The following is a 20,941-nucleotide window of genomic DNA, read 5'->3' on the forward strand; positions in this document are numbered from 1 at the left end:
ACCACATTCCTTTTTCCGACCTACTTACAACCTCACAGCTTCCAAACTGCTCCTGTAGTCTATCTCTTTCAACTACTTTTACGGATCTTAGAAATTAGACACAACTGAAGAATTTATTAAAATGGTGCATCAAGTCATATGAAAAATAAAAGGAAATTGCAATAAAAAGGGCTACATGATGCAATGCTAAAAAACCATGTAACAGATGCATGCGGCAACACAAAATTTCCAGAGAAAATTATCGCTGTAGTACTTCCTCACGAAGAAAATCCTGAATATTTTGGTCATATGTGAGAGATCTTCAGTGTAAATCTTCAACTTCAGTACATATAATATTTGATAAATATGGTTAAATAGTTACCTGGCACATAGACATAGCTAACAAGTTCAATGCCCACTTTGTAGGTGTATAAACTGACAACACTGCAAATAATTCACACATTCCATTCAAAAGGACACAACGAAAAACACCATTATTCAACGTGACAGAATAACTGAAGCAAAAACCATAAATAGCAACAAATGGTGGGGTGGCTGCATGATTTGTCAAAAACTGCTACGAGAGAACAGAGAGCATGACATAGGTTTTATATTAATTAGGCTGGTAGCCGCAAAAGACTTGGAGGAAAGGAGCTAGGCTGAGATTGCTTGCGCTGAGAAGAGATATCCTTCAGAATGACATGGAAAATATTACATACATATATCTATAGAATAAAAATTAATTGCTCGGCCTTAGTCTTGCAAAACCTCGAGAATGGCTGGACCGATTTGGCTAATTTTGGTTTTAAGATGTCCGTATAAGTCCAGGGAAGGATTAAACCTTCCTTGGACCCATTGTGACCCATTTCCATAAAAAATACATGTGAAGATCGCTATTAATCCCTGCAGACCTTTTTTTCTTTTAAACATTTAAATTAGTTATAATGGTCGCATACAGTTGAAACATATACCATTAGCAAAAAATAAATGCAAATTCTTATTCTTGAAATCGATTTTCATTTTCCATGTTTTATTTGCAAATGCAAATTTGCAAATAAAAACATGCAAACACTGCAAATTTTTAAAAAACATTCATAAAAACGCTGAAATTCTAGCATTTTCGACTTACTACACCCTTGACGACCGTCAGGATTGTTAATGCGGTCCACAAAATAAATCCTTTTTATAGTTGCTCAAAGTTCATATCTGTCATTATATGTTCAAAAATTTGGAGAGCGAAAACTTTCTTTATTTGCTGTAGGTTTATATCATTATCTACCGTTTATTGTTTATGTTCACTTGTTTATGTAGTTTAACATAGCAATGCTATGAGTATTTACCACTACTATTGCTGCAAAAAAGGTGGAATGCTGAAATACTAATAAAACATTTGTACATAGGGTCTGCTCCATACGGTCGTGTCTTATATCATTCTACTCATTGTTTCTTCGACTACAAAAAATCATTAAACATTGTTTAAACGTAGCAATGCACACTACCAATATGGGGATTTTCATCTTTTTGGTTTTGGTAGAGGAACAATATAAAAATTTCCTTATATGAAAAGTTTAGGGATATTTTTTAGCAAACGTAACTTCGATATTCATGAACTTTTCTACACCTAGGAAATTGAAATATATCTTTCGATCATTGTAAAATCCAGGAATGGTTAAACTTTAATTTTAAAAAGCTCTATGTAATTCATAGATTTCGTTCTCTTTACAAAAAACTAAGAAGATGGCCGTTTCCCAGTTACCATAGTTTTTTGCACGTTTTTCTTCACTATTTCAACTATAGAAGCTATATATGTATTTACGTTTAAACAATGTTTAGCGATTTACTGCTGTAATCTAATGAACAATGAGTAGAAAGATACATCATATGACCCGATAGAGCTTCCGCAGAATTTCATACAAATGCTTTAAGGTCAGCATTCTTCCTTTTTTGAGCCAATAGTAAGTGAGAAAGAACTGTCTTTTCTTTAGTCCTAAATGACTAACAATGAAAGCTAAACAGAATACGATCTAAATCTCAATGGTCTTCGAATTCAATGAAATTTGCAATGAGCTACCATACGTGCTAATCGTATACACAGCAAGAGACATATGTAATTATGTACCTATAATAGTCATATTGGTATAGCAAAATTCTGTTTTAGAGAGATTGAAAATGAAGTTAGAATACATTGAATTCGTGCACAACAAACACAACAACAGCGAGCATGACGCAATGGCATAGAGCGATTCTGCAGACCCAGTGCTCCTGTGATCCAGAAACGAATGGGATTTAACCACGATCCGGAAGTAGGTTGCTGTGCTGACAAATCAGTAATAATTGGGGAAGTAACAATCATTAGCCAATATTGTAAGGCGTGAAAAATACAGCAGTAAATCTACTGGATTATGTTGTGCGGGTGGAAAAATAAAAATGCCGCAGTTAGTGCCACCACCAGATCCATTACTGATTCTTAACATTTCTTGGCCAATATTCAAAAATATAACAGTTGTTTTCAATTGGCCAATATTCAAAAATATAACAGTAGTTTTCAAATTTTTTAAGTTGGCACAAGGCATAATCTGCATGCAATTTCATGCATACAATGCACATTTCATTAACCCATTTTCGAAAGTGGCGCCGCTCCATTTGTTGCAATATTTTTGAATCCGACTGTACATCCTATCTATATACAGCCCTTGTGGTGACTGACTGACTGATGGATACAAATTCCCGACCACTTCTAGAAGTGCTGGAGAGATGAAATTTGGCACGCGTGCGGGGAACGCGAAATGATCCGGAGGAAAAATCCGAAAACCGGAAGTTTCCGCCACGTGTCGTCGCTAGGTCGACAAAAAGGCCGAAATCGCGCTTTTTCCGGGGACCGTCTTTCGGTTTTAATTTTACTGCGCGCGAACAGTACGTGCCACATGCATGGTTAATGCAGTTTTTGAAAGCTAATGAACGTGGGCACGTAATTTTGTAATGTTTTTAGTTTCTGTTAAAGAAACCTGTAGCCAAAATGGCGTCCAAAAATTGGTTTTTCGAAAATAATTTCATCCCTTCCGCTCCCCTCGACTTAATTTCAAGTGTATGATAACGAAAATGATTATTATATATGCTCATAACATCGTCTACGAAATGTAGGTAACAATTTTCTTTCGTCGTCCTTGGTTACTCAGAAAAAAATTAAAATATTCCGAAAGTCACCGAAAATTACGATTTCCAAAAGATTAACACAAGATTATGTCAATTTTAACCTGACCGATTTCTTTCAAACTTTGTAGTTACATACACTTATTTATTGTCTTTCAGAAAACATGAACGTTTAATAAATGATTCAATGTGTTTAACCTTAAAAAAAATAAAAATGGCGGGCACCGCTCACTTTTTTCGGGGACTGGTTTGCTTTTTATTGTATTACTCTCGAAATATGGATGTCATAGGGCACACTTCTGTTAGATATGACAGTAAATGAATGTGACCAAATACTATCGTCATCTTTAAACCCCCCGAAACCCCCTAAAAATTAAAATTTGCACATAAGTAACCTTCTCGGGTACTTTTCGTCACAATTCCGCCGCTTTTCCAATCCTTACCACTCATCGCTACGGAATTGATGTGGACGATTATCACCGCTGGCAGTAAAAACCTATAAACCCCCAGTAAACCCTCATACACCCCCCCAAAAATTAAAATTTTGCATATAAGTCTACTTTTTGGGTACTTTTCGTGACTATTCCACCGCCCCCAACGACTCATCCCCACGGAATTTATGTAAATGGATGGTGACCGCCAGGAGTACACACATTTAAACCCCCGATATCCCCCTGAAATCCCTCCCAATCGTAAAATGTGTCATTTAGTCTCCTATTTGGGTACTTCTCGCAAACATTACGCCACACTACCCGTCCCCTCTGAGCTCTAGATCCAGAATATTTGGTGAGGGCGAGCAACCGTAAACCATACGGGAAAAAATACCAGAAACCTTTCGCTTTTCCGCCGAGTCGCCTTTCCGAGTAGTTTTCGTCACAATTTAACCGGTGCCCCAACCACTTATTAAAACCCCCGATTACCCCGTGAAACCTCCCAAAAAATGTCTAATAAATCGCCTCCCCAGGTAAAAGAATCGTCAGACCACAGTTCCGGACCCCTAGGACTTATCGGCACGGAATTTATGAGAATGATTTGTGACCAATGGTTTAACACAAGTATAAACCCCCCGGTATTCCGTTGGAACCCCCGCAAAAAATGAAAAACTTGCCATTAAGTCTTCTTTTATGGGTACTTGTCGCCACTATTACTCCGCATTGCACTACCCTTTACAATCATCGCTACGTGATCACTGTGGACGATTGGTGACCGCATGCATAACACATTAAAACACCCGAATCCCCCTGGGCACCCCTATCGGTGGAGAAGAGAATTAATGAGGACTAAGCGGAGCAGCCGCGGGGGGCTCCTCAACCCCAAGGCGGCGAAGCCGCCCCACAACGAGGAACGCCAAAGCCGTTCCAAGAAGTAATTGGAGTAGGCAAGGAGGAGCTTCAGTAACCCTCGGGCGGCGAAGCCGCCCCGACGTTCAAGCGGCGCAGCCGCTGTAGACTCCCCCCATCTCAACTCACACTCAACCCCTGGGCGGCGAAGCCGCCCTTCAGCGAGGAACGGCGAGGCCGTTTCGAGGAATGAGTGGGGCGCCTCCCTAACCCCTGGCCCCTAGCTGAGGTGAGATTATTCGAACTTTAAAAGTCTTCGAGCGACCACAAATGTAGACGGCGAAGCCAGAACCGGGGTTTTTAAGGGGCGGAGCCCCTTAACGAGCGCGCGGAGCGTGCGAGTATTTATCTAATACAGGGTGGCCACTCTTATAACATGATAAAATTCTTTGACTTTTTCAGAATTTTAACTTGGTAATTTTCCAGAGTATATGGCCTTTTTATTCTCCGACTTTCTACATTGAAAATATTGATACCATATTTCCCTGATTTTTCAGTAGAGTAAGCACCCTGAAAAAGAAAAAAAGCTACTCACCATTCATCTCCTTCATGGCTTTGATGAAATCTTGAGGGTCCTTGAAACTGACAAATCCAAATCCTTTCGTTTTGTTTGTACGTTTGTCCCTCACAACCTTGGCTTTTAGAAATGACTGGTACTTGCTAAATGCTCTAGTTAACACTTCATCAGTGACATCATTTCCTAAATCTCCACAAAATATCCGATAATCATCTGAAAATTGAAAAGGATCACAGCATTAAATTACTGAACTGAAATTAAATATACTTGAATATTGCCATATCAGACACCTTATAATTCAAAGCAAGTATGTAATATCCTTTCCCTACCTTGAAGAAATACACATGTAACCGCATTATTATCACTTGAAACACTTTGAGGAAATTTAACGCACCAAAATAGAGCAGGTGCCAAAATTTAAGCGAATGATCATAGATTTTAGGCATATTTTTAATATAACAATTTTAGAGACTAAGGGATCACAAATGCATGCATGATGCAATTCTAGATTTGACAAAAAAAAGATTCATTAGCAAGGGCTTAATTTGTCGCAGAAAGTATGTGGTATGTTTAGAGAATGTTATGAAATGCATGTAAAAAAATAAATAATAAAATTGATAACAACTCCTTCAGTCATATTTGTCCCAAAAGTGGAAGACACATACGGAAAGTATGCATGCATAGCTTGGACCATGATGGCCTGACAACGGAAATATCAATATGTAATCTAAAGACAAATACCGTAAGTAAAACTCATTAATTGAAAAGATAAAAACAAAAATGGCAATTTTTCTGGCAATAAAATTAGTTAAGCATTTTGTATAAAATTTGTATTGGAATTCAAATACAGGCAAAGATAAAGTTGAATTAATTTCCTGGGTTTGATATACATATTCATAACTTGCCATGTGAACAGTGGGGAAATTCACAATGACTGCCGTGGGATAAAATTCACTTGGACCTGGAATTGAACCATGGACTTTCAGGCCAAAGATTGCAAATACATAAATTTCTAAGGGATCCAAGAAACCTCAACAGTGTAGTGGTTTGCTCAGTGGCCTGGAAAGCTAAATGTGTATGTTTTAATTACAGGTTTAGGAAAATTTTTTCCCAAGGCAATTCTCGTAAAATTTCGGAGTATTGAAGATAATTCAGCAATACAAAAATCAGAAGCAAAGTTAAAATAATACTTTCATCCCCTAGATAGATTTATGAGATCAAGGAGAGGTAATTTGCAATCACGACTTGTTAATGTCATTTACTTAATAATTTGTCCCAAGCTCATGACTTCTACTAGGCTAATTATAAAACAATAAAGATCTCTTTGTTGCCATTTGAATCACATTTGGCAAGACATATTTACACACCTTCAATAAGAAAATATCTCGGAATACATGGGTGTTATGGAAGGAATTATTGATTGTACATATGTATTATGGTTGTTGAAATTGTGCAACATACAGGTGATACCCAGAGACAATTTATTTTGTGGCTTTAATAGATTGAATTTGAGCATTTAAATACCATTAGCTTGCAACTTCAGCCATCTTTGCGATGATATAGACTGAATAGACTGTGTTGGTGCAAGTAGAATTATGATGTAAAAAGGAAGTTATGAAAACTGATCTGTGTTCTAGTGTTAAGTACATACAGTGGAACCTCGTTAAAGCGAGTACGGGCTATAGCGACACCCCCGCTATTACGAGAGATAGCCGATGCACCGTCAATTGGCCCTATAATAAGCATGTTAAAAAATTCGTTTTTACGAGACCCTTTCGGTGTTGGCTCTCGCCATAGCGAGGGTTTCACCACCGGAAGACTTTCATCAAGACTCCTTAACCTCTGTAATTGCTAGCGATCTGTTAGAAATGAAGTTAATGGAGTGCTGAGTCTCAAATTTACGTGGTAAACTGTCGTTCGATAAATATAATGATTGACGAAACAATGCTTTGCACGATTTTTATTCAGTGCGGCGCTTATTAATTGTTTGAATAGTCAGTCGTTATTTGAGTAAGGAAATTTAGTGATGCAAAAAAACATCGCCTTTCGTCTGGATTTATGCTTACGTTTATCGGATAGATGTTTATCTGTCGCCGCACCACTCCTGTTCCTGTATATCTGTTCGCAACAGGTATATTGGCTATCATTTGCTCCACCTCCGGTAAAGCGACAATTCGCTATAGCGAGTGTTTATTAGTGTACCGTGGGGTATCGTTATATCGAGGTTGCACTGTATATTGTTTCATCATAAATATGTAATTCACTAAAATTCTCCATGTTTTGAGCAATCATTTTGGTTATTTTCCACATTTTAATGTCAGACTTTATGGTATACACTTTGCGCTGTCTTTACAAGAACATCTATTTTTAATGCTAGTAAGATGATTAGTTAGTAAAATAAGAGAAATTCAGCACTGCACAATATGAAATCAGTGAGTAAGAATACTGTAATGTGCCCTTACTAGCAGCAGCTTGTTTAAAAATGCTCCCAAGTGAAAGTTTATGTACTGATTTCCCTAATTGTACTGTGAACATAATTAGTGAAACCACTTGTGATAATATTAGTGAAACTAAGATAATCATAAACTCAGTATTTGCCTCCAGGGTAACTTTTGTGCAGTGAAACTGGGCGGCTTAGTGCCTAAAGATTTACCTAGTTTCCAATGCTGTGCAGTGGCTTCACTTATCCTAGCAAACTACTTTCCCTGATTCTCAATCAAAAACCAGTGCAACATGAAGAAAATCATAGTAGATAGAGCACTAAGACTATGAGTTCAAGTCACAGGTGAAGCCTTCTGTAACTTCCAAAAACTCATCATTTTGAGCAAGGTGGCCCTAAGGAACTGGCCCCTCGCAAACCCAAACGTGAGAATTCACATGCCAGTGACTAACTCTTGGGTGGGCTCTAACAAAGCAACCTTAGAGTTGAAGCACTGAGTAGGTAACTGGTTGATATACATACACACAATGCTAATTAAATAATTTAATGATTTAATCTGGATACAGAATTACATCATACCACTCAGAAAGTGACTTATCCTCCCACCAATGGCCATGAGCTATCCTTGTGATATTATGAAATAAGCTTTTCCAGGGCATTCAATAGGAGTACAGTAAAACTTTGATTTTACACAGTTAGAGGGGGCACCGGGTAAAAGGGTATAGAATTAAGATTTTGTATTGAGGAGGAGTATACTAGGATAACACCTGCACATTATTTTTTAGAGCAGTTAGTCATACACTTTTATAAAGGTCTGATTTATGGGGATAGTATATGAAAAACAATTTCTTGTTTTGTGAAATCACTCATTTTTAGTGAAAAAAATCTTTGATTTTTCTTCGGTGCAAACCCATCTCAAATATTTCGCTTACAACTGCCACTAATGCATTAATGTTTTCAGCATGACCTTCACTAATCTCTAAATGTGCATAACAAAAACTGTGCAAATGTCTGAGGGTTTCTTTATCTAATAACCTTGATGCTCTAGTGTGAGGGCCATATTTCTTGCCTTCTCTCACAAAATAGGACCACCAATAGGTAGTTTATTTCGGCGGCAATCACTAAAAAAGGCAACTATGTCTCTTCAACTTCTGCATACTTTCCTGAGAACTCATATGATGACTTTCTATGACAGGATGAGGAAAATATCTTTTCCTTTGATGCCAAAATTGTTTTTAACATTGACAATGAAATCCCATTCAGGGCCAGTTTTAGAAATTTTTCCAGTGTAAGCAAACAATACTCCAACCGCCCCCATAGAAATAACCTGAGAGGTACTGGGATTAGTACTGAACATTGGACTTAAGCGTCCCTTTTTTCTTGGCGCCCTATGCAGATGCATACTTTGCTTACCACTTCGATTACAATAGTTCATACGGGTTTTCAGGCAATAAAATCAAGGTAAAAATAAAAAATATGTAATGCAAAAAAATTAAAATACCAAACTGTTCAGGCAAAAACTTAAGTTTTCTATGCATGCTTTTGATTTCCAGCAATATATAAAGTCGTGAAATATATAGAGTCGACCTTGGATTGCATCAAAAGCTTCTTACGTCATTATGTACCATCTACCGGAGACAATAAGAACTGTTGTAGGGATCCGAGGCTCGGATGACCTTGGAGCCCCAACTACGCAATCATTCGTGATTATTACACGGAACTAATGAATTAATTATGAGGGAACATGATTTGTGAATGGAATGCCCTGTTGCTGCTATCAGTCTAGCTTTGTTCGATGCGAATTGTAATGCAATACCTATGTTTTCATTAAATCTATTAAACCCGAAAGTAGGCATGCATAATTCCTTGAGAAACTTGACAATACATAGATGAAATTGAGATCCTAATTATCTTCAATGCTGAGGTTGTTCTGCGAAGTCAAAAGACAACTGCGTAAAATCAAGAAGACTCTTTCAGGCTGGGGTTATGCTGTGCAAAATCAAAAAACTGCATAAAATCAAGAAAAGATTAAAATCAAAGTTTCACCATTGCAATTCCCTATGCTTTCTGGCCAGGCTTGAGTGTTGCTGCATAAAAATCAGACTTGATGTTAAATCAAAGTTTTACAGTATATAGGGCGGAGAAAAATTGTGTCACAAAATTTTAACCCTGGATAGCTACTGCTACTAGGAACCAAAATTACTAGTGACTTTTAGGTTGAAAACACACCATTTTTTAAGTACAGACACTTTGAGCCAAACACTCCAATTGGCAGTGAGTTTGCCAGGTTGGCGGATGCAATGGATAATTGCAATCTCCAGCAGGCAAATCATGAGTTGTCCAGAGCATCCAGCAGGAAAAGCACAAGTTGTCCAGAGCATCTGACAAAAGGATAATGCTCAAAGTCAATCAAAGAGTTTGGCATAAAGTTTCTGTAGTTCAAAAATGTTGCGTTTTCCACCTAAACTTCATTAGTAATTTGTTTCCTACAGGTGTCAGCTATCCCAGGTTAAAATTTCGTGACAAAAATTTTCTCCACCCAGCATGTGGTTTCTAGGAAACTTGATATCCTATATATTCATGCAATTAGGAACACATTCCTTTATTCGGAATGTTACAATGGTCTCATTTAATGCAAATTCAACAAGCAAAAAGACCCCAAGGAATGCATCTGTTACACTAATTGAGTTACAAGTGTATTCACATTGATGATTATGTGATAACATCCAAATACTTGCCATCATCCCATTCTGAAAGTGAGTTATCCTCCCACTGCTGGCCACCAGCCACCCTAATGATCTTCTTGGTCCTTTTTGGCTTCTTCTGAGTGGAGGGATCTTCTCCCATTGAGGCAACTATCCCTGGGTTCACCGTGATGCTCATGAGAGGAACAACTGTCGGTTTCGACTTGTCTCCTCGCCCCCCACCGCCCCCTCGAGCATTCTGCATTGCACTGCTCCCTGCTCCACCACCAGGGGTCCCCCCTCCTCCTCCCCCCCCTCCACCGCTGCCACCCTTCCACTTCTTCCCCAATTTGCGATCGTTCATCTGGGCCGTGCTCATCTGGCTGATCGACGGGACCATTGGCATAGAGACTTGAGGGGGAGCTTGAGTGTTGACGTGGTCTTCTGTGTGGTATTCCATTCCCATGCCTCCAATCATGGCACCATGCTCTGAAGACACATTCTCCATCAGATGGTCCGGTAGTTCAGGCTTGGCAACATACAGCTTTGGAGTGGCACTGAAATAATGAGCAAGTCAATAAGTCACCAAAATTTAGGATTGCCATATTTTACAAGGCTCATTAAAATTTTCGCACCATACTTTTTGCAATATCCAAACCCATTAGGCAAAAAAATCAAAATTTATGGTGCATTCTAGTATATCTATGAAGTTTGGTAAGAAAACATTGCACCTGAAAAATATTATTTAGAGTTGGTGAAAGTTCTTTCCCTTAACTCTCAAATATAAATTAAGATTGAAAAACAATAAAACCATTTATGTTACACAAACCAGATATGTACAGGTGACCTAGCTACTCCAAACATGTGAAAAGGTACTGTGGACCATGAATTCTTTCACGAGGATCACCAAAGCGACTGTTTCCATATACATACATACATGCATCACAGGGCCTAGGGGTACCTGAGGGACTTTCTTGGAGTCAATTTTGGATGTCATTCTGAAAAGCTCATCGCCACTACTACTCAAGTTTCATTTAAAGAACACATCATGCAATTTTCAACAAATTATAACTAGGAATGGACAGATCCAGGTTTTTTTCGGACCCGGATAGTTGATTTCAGGTGTCAGATCCTCAGATATTTTTGGATCTAAATTCATTTTCAATTGCCTGCTAAATAACGAATTAAATACCAAAGTTTCTTCTGGGTAAATACAATCAAAGGAATACTATTTAGATTTTCATACATATTTTAATATTCCTAATGATCAACCCTTCCATGACTGTGTGGGGTAACTCAGTTACCCCAAATTATGTTAATGCAGTATAATTTTTTTAAATTTTATCCTTTTGAGATTTTTTGAATTTGAGCACAACCAATGTGTTGTTGTTTAGGCAACGTTATTATTAAAGAACTTTCGTCATTCTTTTATCAACCCAAGACAAAGACTAAAAAGGCAGGTCTAGAAAGTACATAATTTCAAATATGAGATCATTGGGCATCGCAACCAAACCGAAGTGGCAGTTGATAATGGGGATAAAATGACACAGGAATATGCAAGTGTCCTTAGCTCCAAAGGGAATGTGTCCATAGCTCAAATACCCATGGAAATCATAGATATAGCTACATTAAATTCCTTCAGAACAAAAATCATTCCAAATAAAAAGCTAATAATGGAAGTACAAGGAGGTTTATTCTTATGGAATTTTTAATAGGACTCAATCAAAATAATATTCTTCAAAGGAAACCGTTATCTCTTTGCTATAATTTGGTTAAAAAACACAATACATATCTTTTTGAAAGAAAAATATTCAGTATAGTGTGAGAGAAAAGATGACTAGCTAAAAAGCATCCAATTAAATCAATGCTTTGCAATGTTGATTCCAAAAAAGAGGATAAAAAAAGTTATGATGCATTCATTGGGCTGGATGTGATGAAGCAGTTACCTCACCTCACAAAGAAGAAAAAAAAACTTGTTTGCTCTTTGAGTGCTAGGATGAAATTTGAATGCAATGTATTTTATCATATTCTACACTGAAAAAACACTTTGGATATGAGAATCGTAGGTTTGGGTGTCACACCCAAAGCTGAGGTGAAGGAAAGGACTTGTCCATACATTTGGTTGTGTCACCTAAAGGGAATGGGTGATGAGGAGTTGGATGTTCCAACTACTCCTTTGGTTGCTACATCCAAAGAAGATGGACGAGTACTTTGGGTGTGAGAACCAAAGCGTTGGGTAGCTCATCAGAACAACGTTTGGATGCCGAATGAAAACTTTAGATCACCTGCCCAAAAGATGGCGCCCCTATCCCTTCCTCCCTCCTGTTCAATTCCACTACACCTTAGTATTGTTCTTTTTCAACACATTTTGAAATAGGCCACTAAGACAGTGCAACTAAAAAATGAGAAAACCTAGCTCTGTGATTATCATAATATCTATTATCACATAATTCAACATATTGTAACATGCGCGGGTGGAAAAATAAATATCCATATTTGTAGAACACTAGAAAGAACATTTATTTCCAATATATAAACACACAGTTACATAAAATTCACTCCAAACACACAATTTTTCTCAATCTCATCTTGTTCATTCTCCTTTCCTCGTCAATAAACTCCGTGCCAACGCTCTCGATGATTACTCCGCAAGGCTCTCGATGAATCCACCGTTATAATATCATAAAAAGTGCACAAAACACATTGAATTAATATCATTACCAAATTTTATGCCAATAACATAAAATATTATTAAAATACAATCACAACATATTATAAATATCATCGGGAAATACAAGAAACGTGAGACAATTTAACCTCAATAAATAAAGGTCAATGTTAATAAGCACAGCAGCACTTCCGACAAAATATGATTTGAGAGTTTGAACTTTGTTTTAATAAGCACATAGAGGTAACAATGGGAATATGAAGAACTCATAAGCAATGGGTGGTAGTGCGGGCATAAGAATTAATGCAACATGGCGGTGAGAATAAACACAAAATGGCCGTGAGAATAAACAACAACTCGCAACTTACCAGCGAACACATGGATATAGGCTCCAAGTCCAGCCTTCGATAAGAAATTCGCCGTCCCCTCGTCCATAATCTCGAGCAGCAAGAGCAACGAAGCACAAGCGGCAGCAGAGTTCGCCCGTTTTGCCCACAACAAGTCCACACGTGTCTACGGCTTCCACGGCTGAACGCAGAACGACATAACTGCGGGTGCTAGAGAGCTTCATGAGATTGCCACCAGAGCGCGTAACAATAGATTTAGATTTCGTACCTAAACCGGTTGAGTGTACTAACCATAACTTTGGTTCTCCCATCCAAAGGACGATGACTGGACGTGTTTGGTGTGACATTCTTTGCCTTTGGTTCTCACATCCAAAGAGTTAGTTCTGACGTCGCATGATTCTTGATGGCGCATCCAAATCTCCCCGCCCAAAAGGGTTTAGGGTGTAGCATCCAAACCTGTTCTCTCAGTGTAACTTCAATAACGCCAATTTCTATGTGTTTTTGCCTTCTATACTTTTTTATCATAGCATGTTAGTCAATGTACAGTTATAATAGCAAAATTGAAAGATTCACTCTAAATCAGGGTAAAAACCTAAATGCAACCTAAAATGTATTTACATATAATTTAACAAAATAGGATATGATTTCATCAACAAAGAGCCATGGCGTTGAATCGCAAGAAGGACTAAAATAAAACAAATACTCTATGAAGCATAAATCGGGTACCTGAGATACCCTACGTGCTAGTTCACGTAAATTTTCAAGGCATAGTCACGGAAGGGTTAAAAATAATTTTCGTAAGCTTTCAAGTTATTTTTCAAAACACTAATATCCTTACACCCTAAGGATCTAAACTGCTACACATGCATTTGGAAATGAAAATAGGTTTCAATCTTTGGATAAACCATTGACTGAATTTTAATTTTCCTCACATTCGTTTCCCCCGAATTATGTCACTTTCTTATCCAATACTTGTGCTTCACCCGCAAATGCTTCAGGTTAGGTGAGGTGGATTTTACACTTCCTTGGGATAGTTTCACGTCACAGTGTATGCACAAAATTCTCTTTATGTAAATAAAAATGTTTTTACACAATGAAAGACATTTTTATCAGTATGTCTTTGAATTACATTGCAACTGCGTAATCTACAACACTATTAACAATGTTCAGAACAAAATTGATGCCAAGTGCAGCCAGTTGTGGGAGCAGAACGAGACAACCGCTCAGCGAGATGAAGGGGTGGGCAGCAGAAGAACATAAAGGAGAAGTGGAGGGGAATGGCCTCCATCTTTCAAGCAACAAGGCAACGAATGAGTTAGTCAAGGTCGAACATGTCAGATCTTGCTATTTTGTGACGTCGTTGCCTTCAAAGCAAAGCCTGGCAAGCTCCGTTGTGCAGTTGGCATTTCCAGGCCGTATCATCTTGTTTGACAGTGCTGATGCCATGCTTGTTTCTTTGAAAATTGTGCTGTTTGGACATTGCTGAATATTAGTATAGTGTTTTTGTAACTAAAACACTTTGTTCCAATCAAGAAAAGCTTGTGCTAAAGCTCCCAAAAAAAACTAAATATGTAATGTTAGAAATGAAATGTGTTTGGTCTCATTCTTTTTTGAACCTCATACATCTCATCCAATTGCCGAAACCTATCAAGACATCTTCGGGTCCAGTAAGTGACCCACCAAGCACTTGTTCTACAGTTGGAAAATTGAAGCAGTTAGGATGAAAAAGGTCAGTGGGTGAGAAGGAGTAGTAGGGTGGTCCCTATTTATAAAGTTTTTGAATTTCTTTTGGGACGCCCCCCAGTTTTGTTGCATTTGGTGAGAAAATAAATCATGAAAATTATTTTTGCAAACAGATACCAGGAAAACGTGCTGCATTGCACTTGAAGTTTTGAAATTTTAGTAAATTTTTGGGCGTTTTTCGGGCATAACTGAAGATGATATCACTCGGATTATTCTATCACTTTTTTGCCTTCCACGACAACTTATTAGACATTTGCAGAGTATAACCTCTGCTGGTCGAAGATCCATCAAAACTGGGAAATCCACCCAACCTAAGGCTGCTCCTCCCCTACCTATCTATTAGCTCTCAACTAACCCCACCTTTTTCTGATGCAAAGAAATAAAATTTCATAAGTTGAAACTCAGAGCTTGTACAATGACAAAAAAATACATGCAAGAAGAAGCACCTTCACATACCATTCAGGGGGTTAGCTCTCAGAAATGATTCACTGAATTCAGATTGAAGCACTTAGATATAAGATTTAGTATGGAGAATAAACCACTGCTATAAAGCCTTTTTTGGCAACAATCCGATAAATATGGCATTCAAGGTTACATTGACGAAGTTTAAAGTTCAACTAAAGAATTTTATGCTTTTACGATGAGTGGGAATGATCACCAAATATTGAGAGCATACAAACCGCGTGCCACACAAAATTGTCTGACTGGGGTGGCACGCACTCAATCTCGGGAACCAAAGGACAAAAATGAAAGAAAGTTGAAGTGATACTCTGCAAATGTCTAATAAATCATTGTGGAAGACAAAAAAGTGATGCAATTATCCCGAGTGACATCATCTTCAATTATGCCCGAAAAACACTCAAAAATTTCAAAACTTCAAGTGCGATGCAACACGTTTTCTTGGCATCCGATTGCAAAAATAATTTTAATTATTAATTTTTTAACCAAATGGAACAAAACTGAGCGGCGTCCCAAAAGAAATTAGAAAACTTCAAAAATAAGGACCACCCTGGTGGAGTAGGGATGAAACACGTTTCCATTGTTCTCGTGTAACTTGATATTTTCCTTCGAAGACAATGATTTATGAACTGTGTGGTATCGGAAAAAAATATAAATATCTGAGGCATGGGCTGATAAAGGACCGAGAGTGTTTTGATCTGCGACATAGTCAATTTTGATGTGGTTATTATCCGATGGTGTTGAGATTCTCCCAATGCTCATTCAATCTCTTGGGATGAGTCACACTGTGTGCCTATCATATTTTTCCATGACTGAAATTCTGTTGCATAACCCCTACGAAAGCTTTTAAACAAAATGGTTCATGAGTAGGACAGGCATCACAGTGCAATGGTGCATGCGAAGAGAGGATCAAACTCTTTCCACTTGCTCTTATGGGGCCCTGCATTCACAGAAGCATAAATTTAAAATTTCGGATCCAGATGCAATGCTTTCAGCAAATTTGGTAGACGGAAGAAGTATCTAGTGAAGGGCAATATCCGCAGATATTTTGATCCTAGGTATCCAATCTGACCATCCCTAATTACAACATCAAACTCAGAATTTTTTGAGGACCATAAAAATCAGCAGAATCCAGAGAAACATAAGTACCTAGTCATGTTTGCATGATATTTCTAATTCCTTTCATACTTATTTTTCCCAAAACGTAACCATACAGACGCCTCATCAGATGAAGCGCGTCATGTCATTCAGGTGGTACATACTCAAACTTTGCATGCCACAACCTAATTTGATGACAGTTAGCTAGAAAGCTATTTTTGCAAAATTTCAGATTGATAGAGGTCCACTAGAGGTTGTGCCCTTTTATTAATTAACAAAGTGGCCCAGCCAATAGACATACCATCCAACAGAGTTTGCTCAGAGTTGCAATCAGCATCAGAATTGATAAAGAAAACAAAATGGCCACATCTAAATCTTTTAGGATAGTAAACAATAGCTGAAAGTACAGTGATTCACAAATGAACACCATCATTTGCACTCTTAAATGGAAGAGTTAAGATACAGATCCTGAGACCTCTTACAATGAATTAGGACTCAAGACTATGACCAGGGATTAAAGAAAACCTGGAAGACAACTTGGATATCACACCTGACAATAGGGGCCACTGTTGTAATTGGTACCACAGGATTCTCCATGTTTGGTGGCATGGCAGTTGGCATGAAGGGCTGATGCTCCAATGGGTGACCCAAAAAACCAGTGGGAGGAGGTGGTGCCATCATATGAGCACCTGGAGGAATACCCATTGCATGCATGCCTGAAATATTAAGAGATACATTAAAGGCAGGCACAAAATGAAACATAAAGATACATTAAAAGTTACAATTCTCCTCAAATACTTATTTTCACATCACAACCTGTTATAATACAGTTTTTATTACCTTAAAGGATCATCTTTCAACATACAAAAGGGAATCTCTAAGAATAAATCATATTTGTCAAGACAAAAATGCAAGAAATTTGGGTTGCCAAATGCTCTCGTTGTAATTCATTATTGTATTTATCTCTAATAGTAATATGCCCACTCTATTCTGATATGGCAAAGAAAAACAGAGATGAAGAATTCCCGTTCATATTGGCACATGGTTTGCAGGAACATTCCTTGGGCTTCCCATTGAGTGAGTATTTGGTTGAATACTTTCAAGTTGTTTTCAAGGACTAAGACTGCCATTGTCTTCTGGTGAATGTACAGCCAACTTCTATTCTGTATTTGTACCATTTAGAACTGTTGAGGTGGGTTCTGATTCAATTTGAGTTTTTTTCGTATTCAATTAATAAACACTGTTAACTCAGAAATATGGTGAATTGAAAAAAAAAAACTATCAGAACCCACCAGAACAGTTCTCGACAATACTAATATGGAAGAAAACTTGGCTCAACATTCTATCCTGGAGACAACAGTGGCCTTCACCATAGAACATTTGGTATCCAACAAAAATACCACTTGATTGGATACTCAAGAAATTTTCCTGAAAAACAGAGAAAAGGAATGACACATTCAATTTGGATTTTTTTGTTTAAATTAACACTGAAATTGAAAATTGAAATTCCTTGAGGAGGAAGAGTGGTAGTATGCAGAGATTTGGTAATTTCATGGCATAATTGAGGACTTTCTAATACTCCATTTTCCTTATATTGTCTTCAATTTATAGAAGCACATATTTATAGCAAAAGAACAGAAATTACCCAAATACATAAGACAAAATTTAAAAGGCAGAATTTTTATAAACCTTAGTTGTGAATAAATTTTGACTACTATCCACACATTCATAATTTAATTCAAAAAGCCAGATTTTATGAAATTGCTCAAGTGTCACCATAAATACAGTTCATGAAATGAATTGGTGCATCGTATAGATGAAGTACTGTGTTAATCTGCCATGTAGACACATAATACCATACAAAGGACATTACCAAAATATAACTAAGAGAAAAATGATTAAAATCAAATTCAAAAGAGGTAATTTGACTCATACATATCACAGTGTACCACAAAGATCATAAGTAAGACGTAAAGATGATAGCTATATTTTTCATAAATAAATCATTATGCCTCAAGAATAACCTTTTGTTTACATTTACGATTATATTATTCAAATGTGTAACTATTGATTAAATACAGAATTTTGTATTAAAAAAATGCATAAAATATATACATGCAAGTTTCCAATGAGAGAAATTTCATTAACTTACAAATGTACCATCAGTTGGGACCATTAAAGTATTTGGATCATGCAGCAAATATATCAATAACCAATACAGTAAAGATTCTGTACAAGAGTCACAGCAATAAATATATTAACAAAATTTGAACATACCAGGATCGAACCCATTCCTCATACCAAGAGCTGCTCTTTGTACTTGATGAGGAATTAGCATTGGGGGAGGCGGCGGTGGTGGAGGCAAAGGAGGAGGAGGCGGTGGTGGAGGAATTCCAGGAAAACCACCTGGCACAGGAGCTAACATCGGTGGGAAAGGCATTGGCCCTGCCAACGGGGGAACAACTACTGTTTGCTGTTGTTCTAATTGCTTTTGTACTTGTCTGTAGGTATTAGAACCAATCACCTGACGTGGAGGTGGAGGAGGCGGAAGAACAGGAACAGCAATCTCTGCCTCGAACCTAAAAGTAAAATATATACATGATGACCAATGCATTCTAAAAGTGTGTACTAACACATCACTATGGTAAAGGGCTAATTTGAACTGCAATGCATGGAATAACGCGAGAAAATTCTTATCAGTAAACTAATAATATAAAACCATATTAGTATACATTTGAAGTTCGATTATATACATTCAGCTATATAAAAACAATGATGAGTTATAAGGCATTGGTGTAAACATGGTACTGACTTAGATTATTTACGTTTTTCACTCCATACCTGGCATATGACTCAAGCTTACATACCTGTTCATCTCCGCCTCCATTAATTTAAGCTTTTCTTCGCACTCTGCTTCCATTTTCTTATTTTTATCGGAAAATTATTGAATTTAAACTCCAACACCTATTTCGTCTGACACAACTTCTCAAACTTTTGTTTAGAGACGTGAGAGACATCTATTTCTTGTTGAGTAACAGTTGACAATCGTAATGATTCAGATGTTTTATGGCGCATTATTTGAATTTGTAAAATTCATTCATTTTTTCCCATTTGGTGATTTATGCGTGATAGATCCTGAAGTCAAATCTAAAATACCACAAAGGTGACATCATAAATGTTTTTCCACAGTTTTTACTTCATAAACATAAATAAAAGTAGTAAAAAATAATCAACAATATGAAATATCTGGTGGTCTTTCCTCTTTCATACTTAAACTAGGCAGACATATAGCTCAACAGGTTACTAATAAAACGCAGAGTTTTCAGTAGGTGGCAACAATATACCCAGATATGCGGTCACTCTTCGAGACCTAGCTTATTGCTTAGCCCAGGCCCTTCCTCGGCTGCTTAGATCTACCCTTTCTTATCTTCTGCATGTGGTCAAGTACAACTGTTTAAAGTGTTTTTTCAAAAAATATATTTGTTGCTTACTTTAGAAATCTAATGCTAGAAACGAATTCTCTTTTTTTTTGCTTATCACAAGGAAATTTCAAATAGAGTTCTAGTGTTAACTACTTCAGCACGTAGCTTGTCAATTGACATGGTCCCATCCAAGCCAAGATATAGACCATGTCAATGGACGTGCTCTGCTAGTCGGACCCACTTCTCCGCCTTCCTATGTAACTAATATCCACTCCTGAGTCTTCCAACCGTATATATGGCCTTCAGCATACTTTCCTCTTTCATACTGAGTTTGCTGTTCATAAATAGCAGTAGCTGGCGACTGCTATTTACGAACAGCGAACTCGGTTCAGCTGAACGGAAGTTTGGGCACTGAAACCTCCCTCTCTTTTTGTCCATATTTTGCACTCCTTGTGAGTATATGTCATTATTTTTTATCAATATTTATGAATGAGATACTTATAATTTTGTAGTTTATATGTATCATTTCATCTTTTTCATTGTTTTCATGCCAAATTATGCTAACTACACATTTTTTAAACCATAAATTTGCATTTTGTATTAAACGTTTTTAGTAATTTGTCTAATTGTTGCATATTTTATTTGTAGAATTTAACACTTAGGCTGCAGGAATGTTTTTGAACCGTCTGCATGGTGAGTTCAGGAAAAACGTTTTTCAACAGTTGACCATAGAATTTCTTACCACTAGCAGCCTTTCCTTAAGAATTCATTGCCATTTATTTATTTAATCCAAAAACAGCATGAGGCCAATTACAGAGGAGGACAATAAAAGGGGAAAAAATTTCATAATATTAAGCAACGTAACCAACAATAACAAAAATATTCAACAGTATTTACAAATAAATAACAAAGAATAGTCATCGGGTGGTGCGAGGAATAGGGGGAAAATTACGTTAGTGATGGTGCAAGTTGGGTGAGGGATGAAAAAAAGGATCAAAATTTGGAACACATTTGGCATAGAAGTTGATGGAAGAAGGAAGTTTGAATAGAAAAGAACGTTTAGAAACAGAAAGGTGGGGGGTGAAACAATGAGA

General features: G+C 37.3%; 1 protein-coding gene across 1 annotated transcript in view; it reads right to left on the reverse strand.

The window, feature by feature from the left end:
* Positions 1–19,442, reverse strand: part of LOC124157140 (RNA-binding protein 42) — a 70,184-nt gene extending 50,742 nt beyond the window's left edge. The window contains exons 1-5 of the mRNA XM_046531640.1: positions 19,293–19,442; positions 18,703–19,004; positions 16,976–17,141; positions 10,165–10,667; positions 5,005–5,199 (exon numbers count right to left, since the gene is read on the reverse strand). Of these exons, the coding sequence (XP_046387596.1) occupies positions 5,005–5,199; positions 10,165–10,667; positions 16,976–17,141; positions 18,703–19,004; positions 19,293–19,345 (1,219 nt within the window). The 5' untranslated portion in view covers positions 19,346–19,442. The remainder of the gene's footprint in view (positions 1–5,004; positions 5,200–10,164; positions 10,668–16,975; positions 17,142–18,702; positions 19,005–19,292) is intronic.
* Positions 19,443–20,941: the final 1,499 nt, after the last annotated feature.

The sequence above is a fragment of the Ischnura elegans genome, chromosome 4, assembly GCF_921293095.1.
Source record: "Ischnura elegans chromosome 4, ioIscEleg1.1, whole genome shotgun sequence".
Lineage (NCBI taxonomy): Eukaryota > Metazoa > Arthropoda > Insecta > Odonata > Coenagrionidae > Ischnura > Ischnura elegans.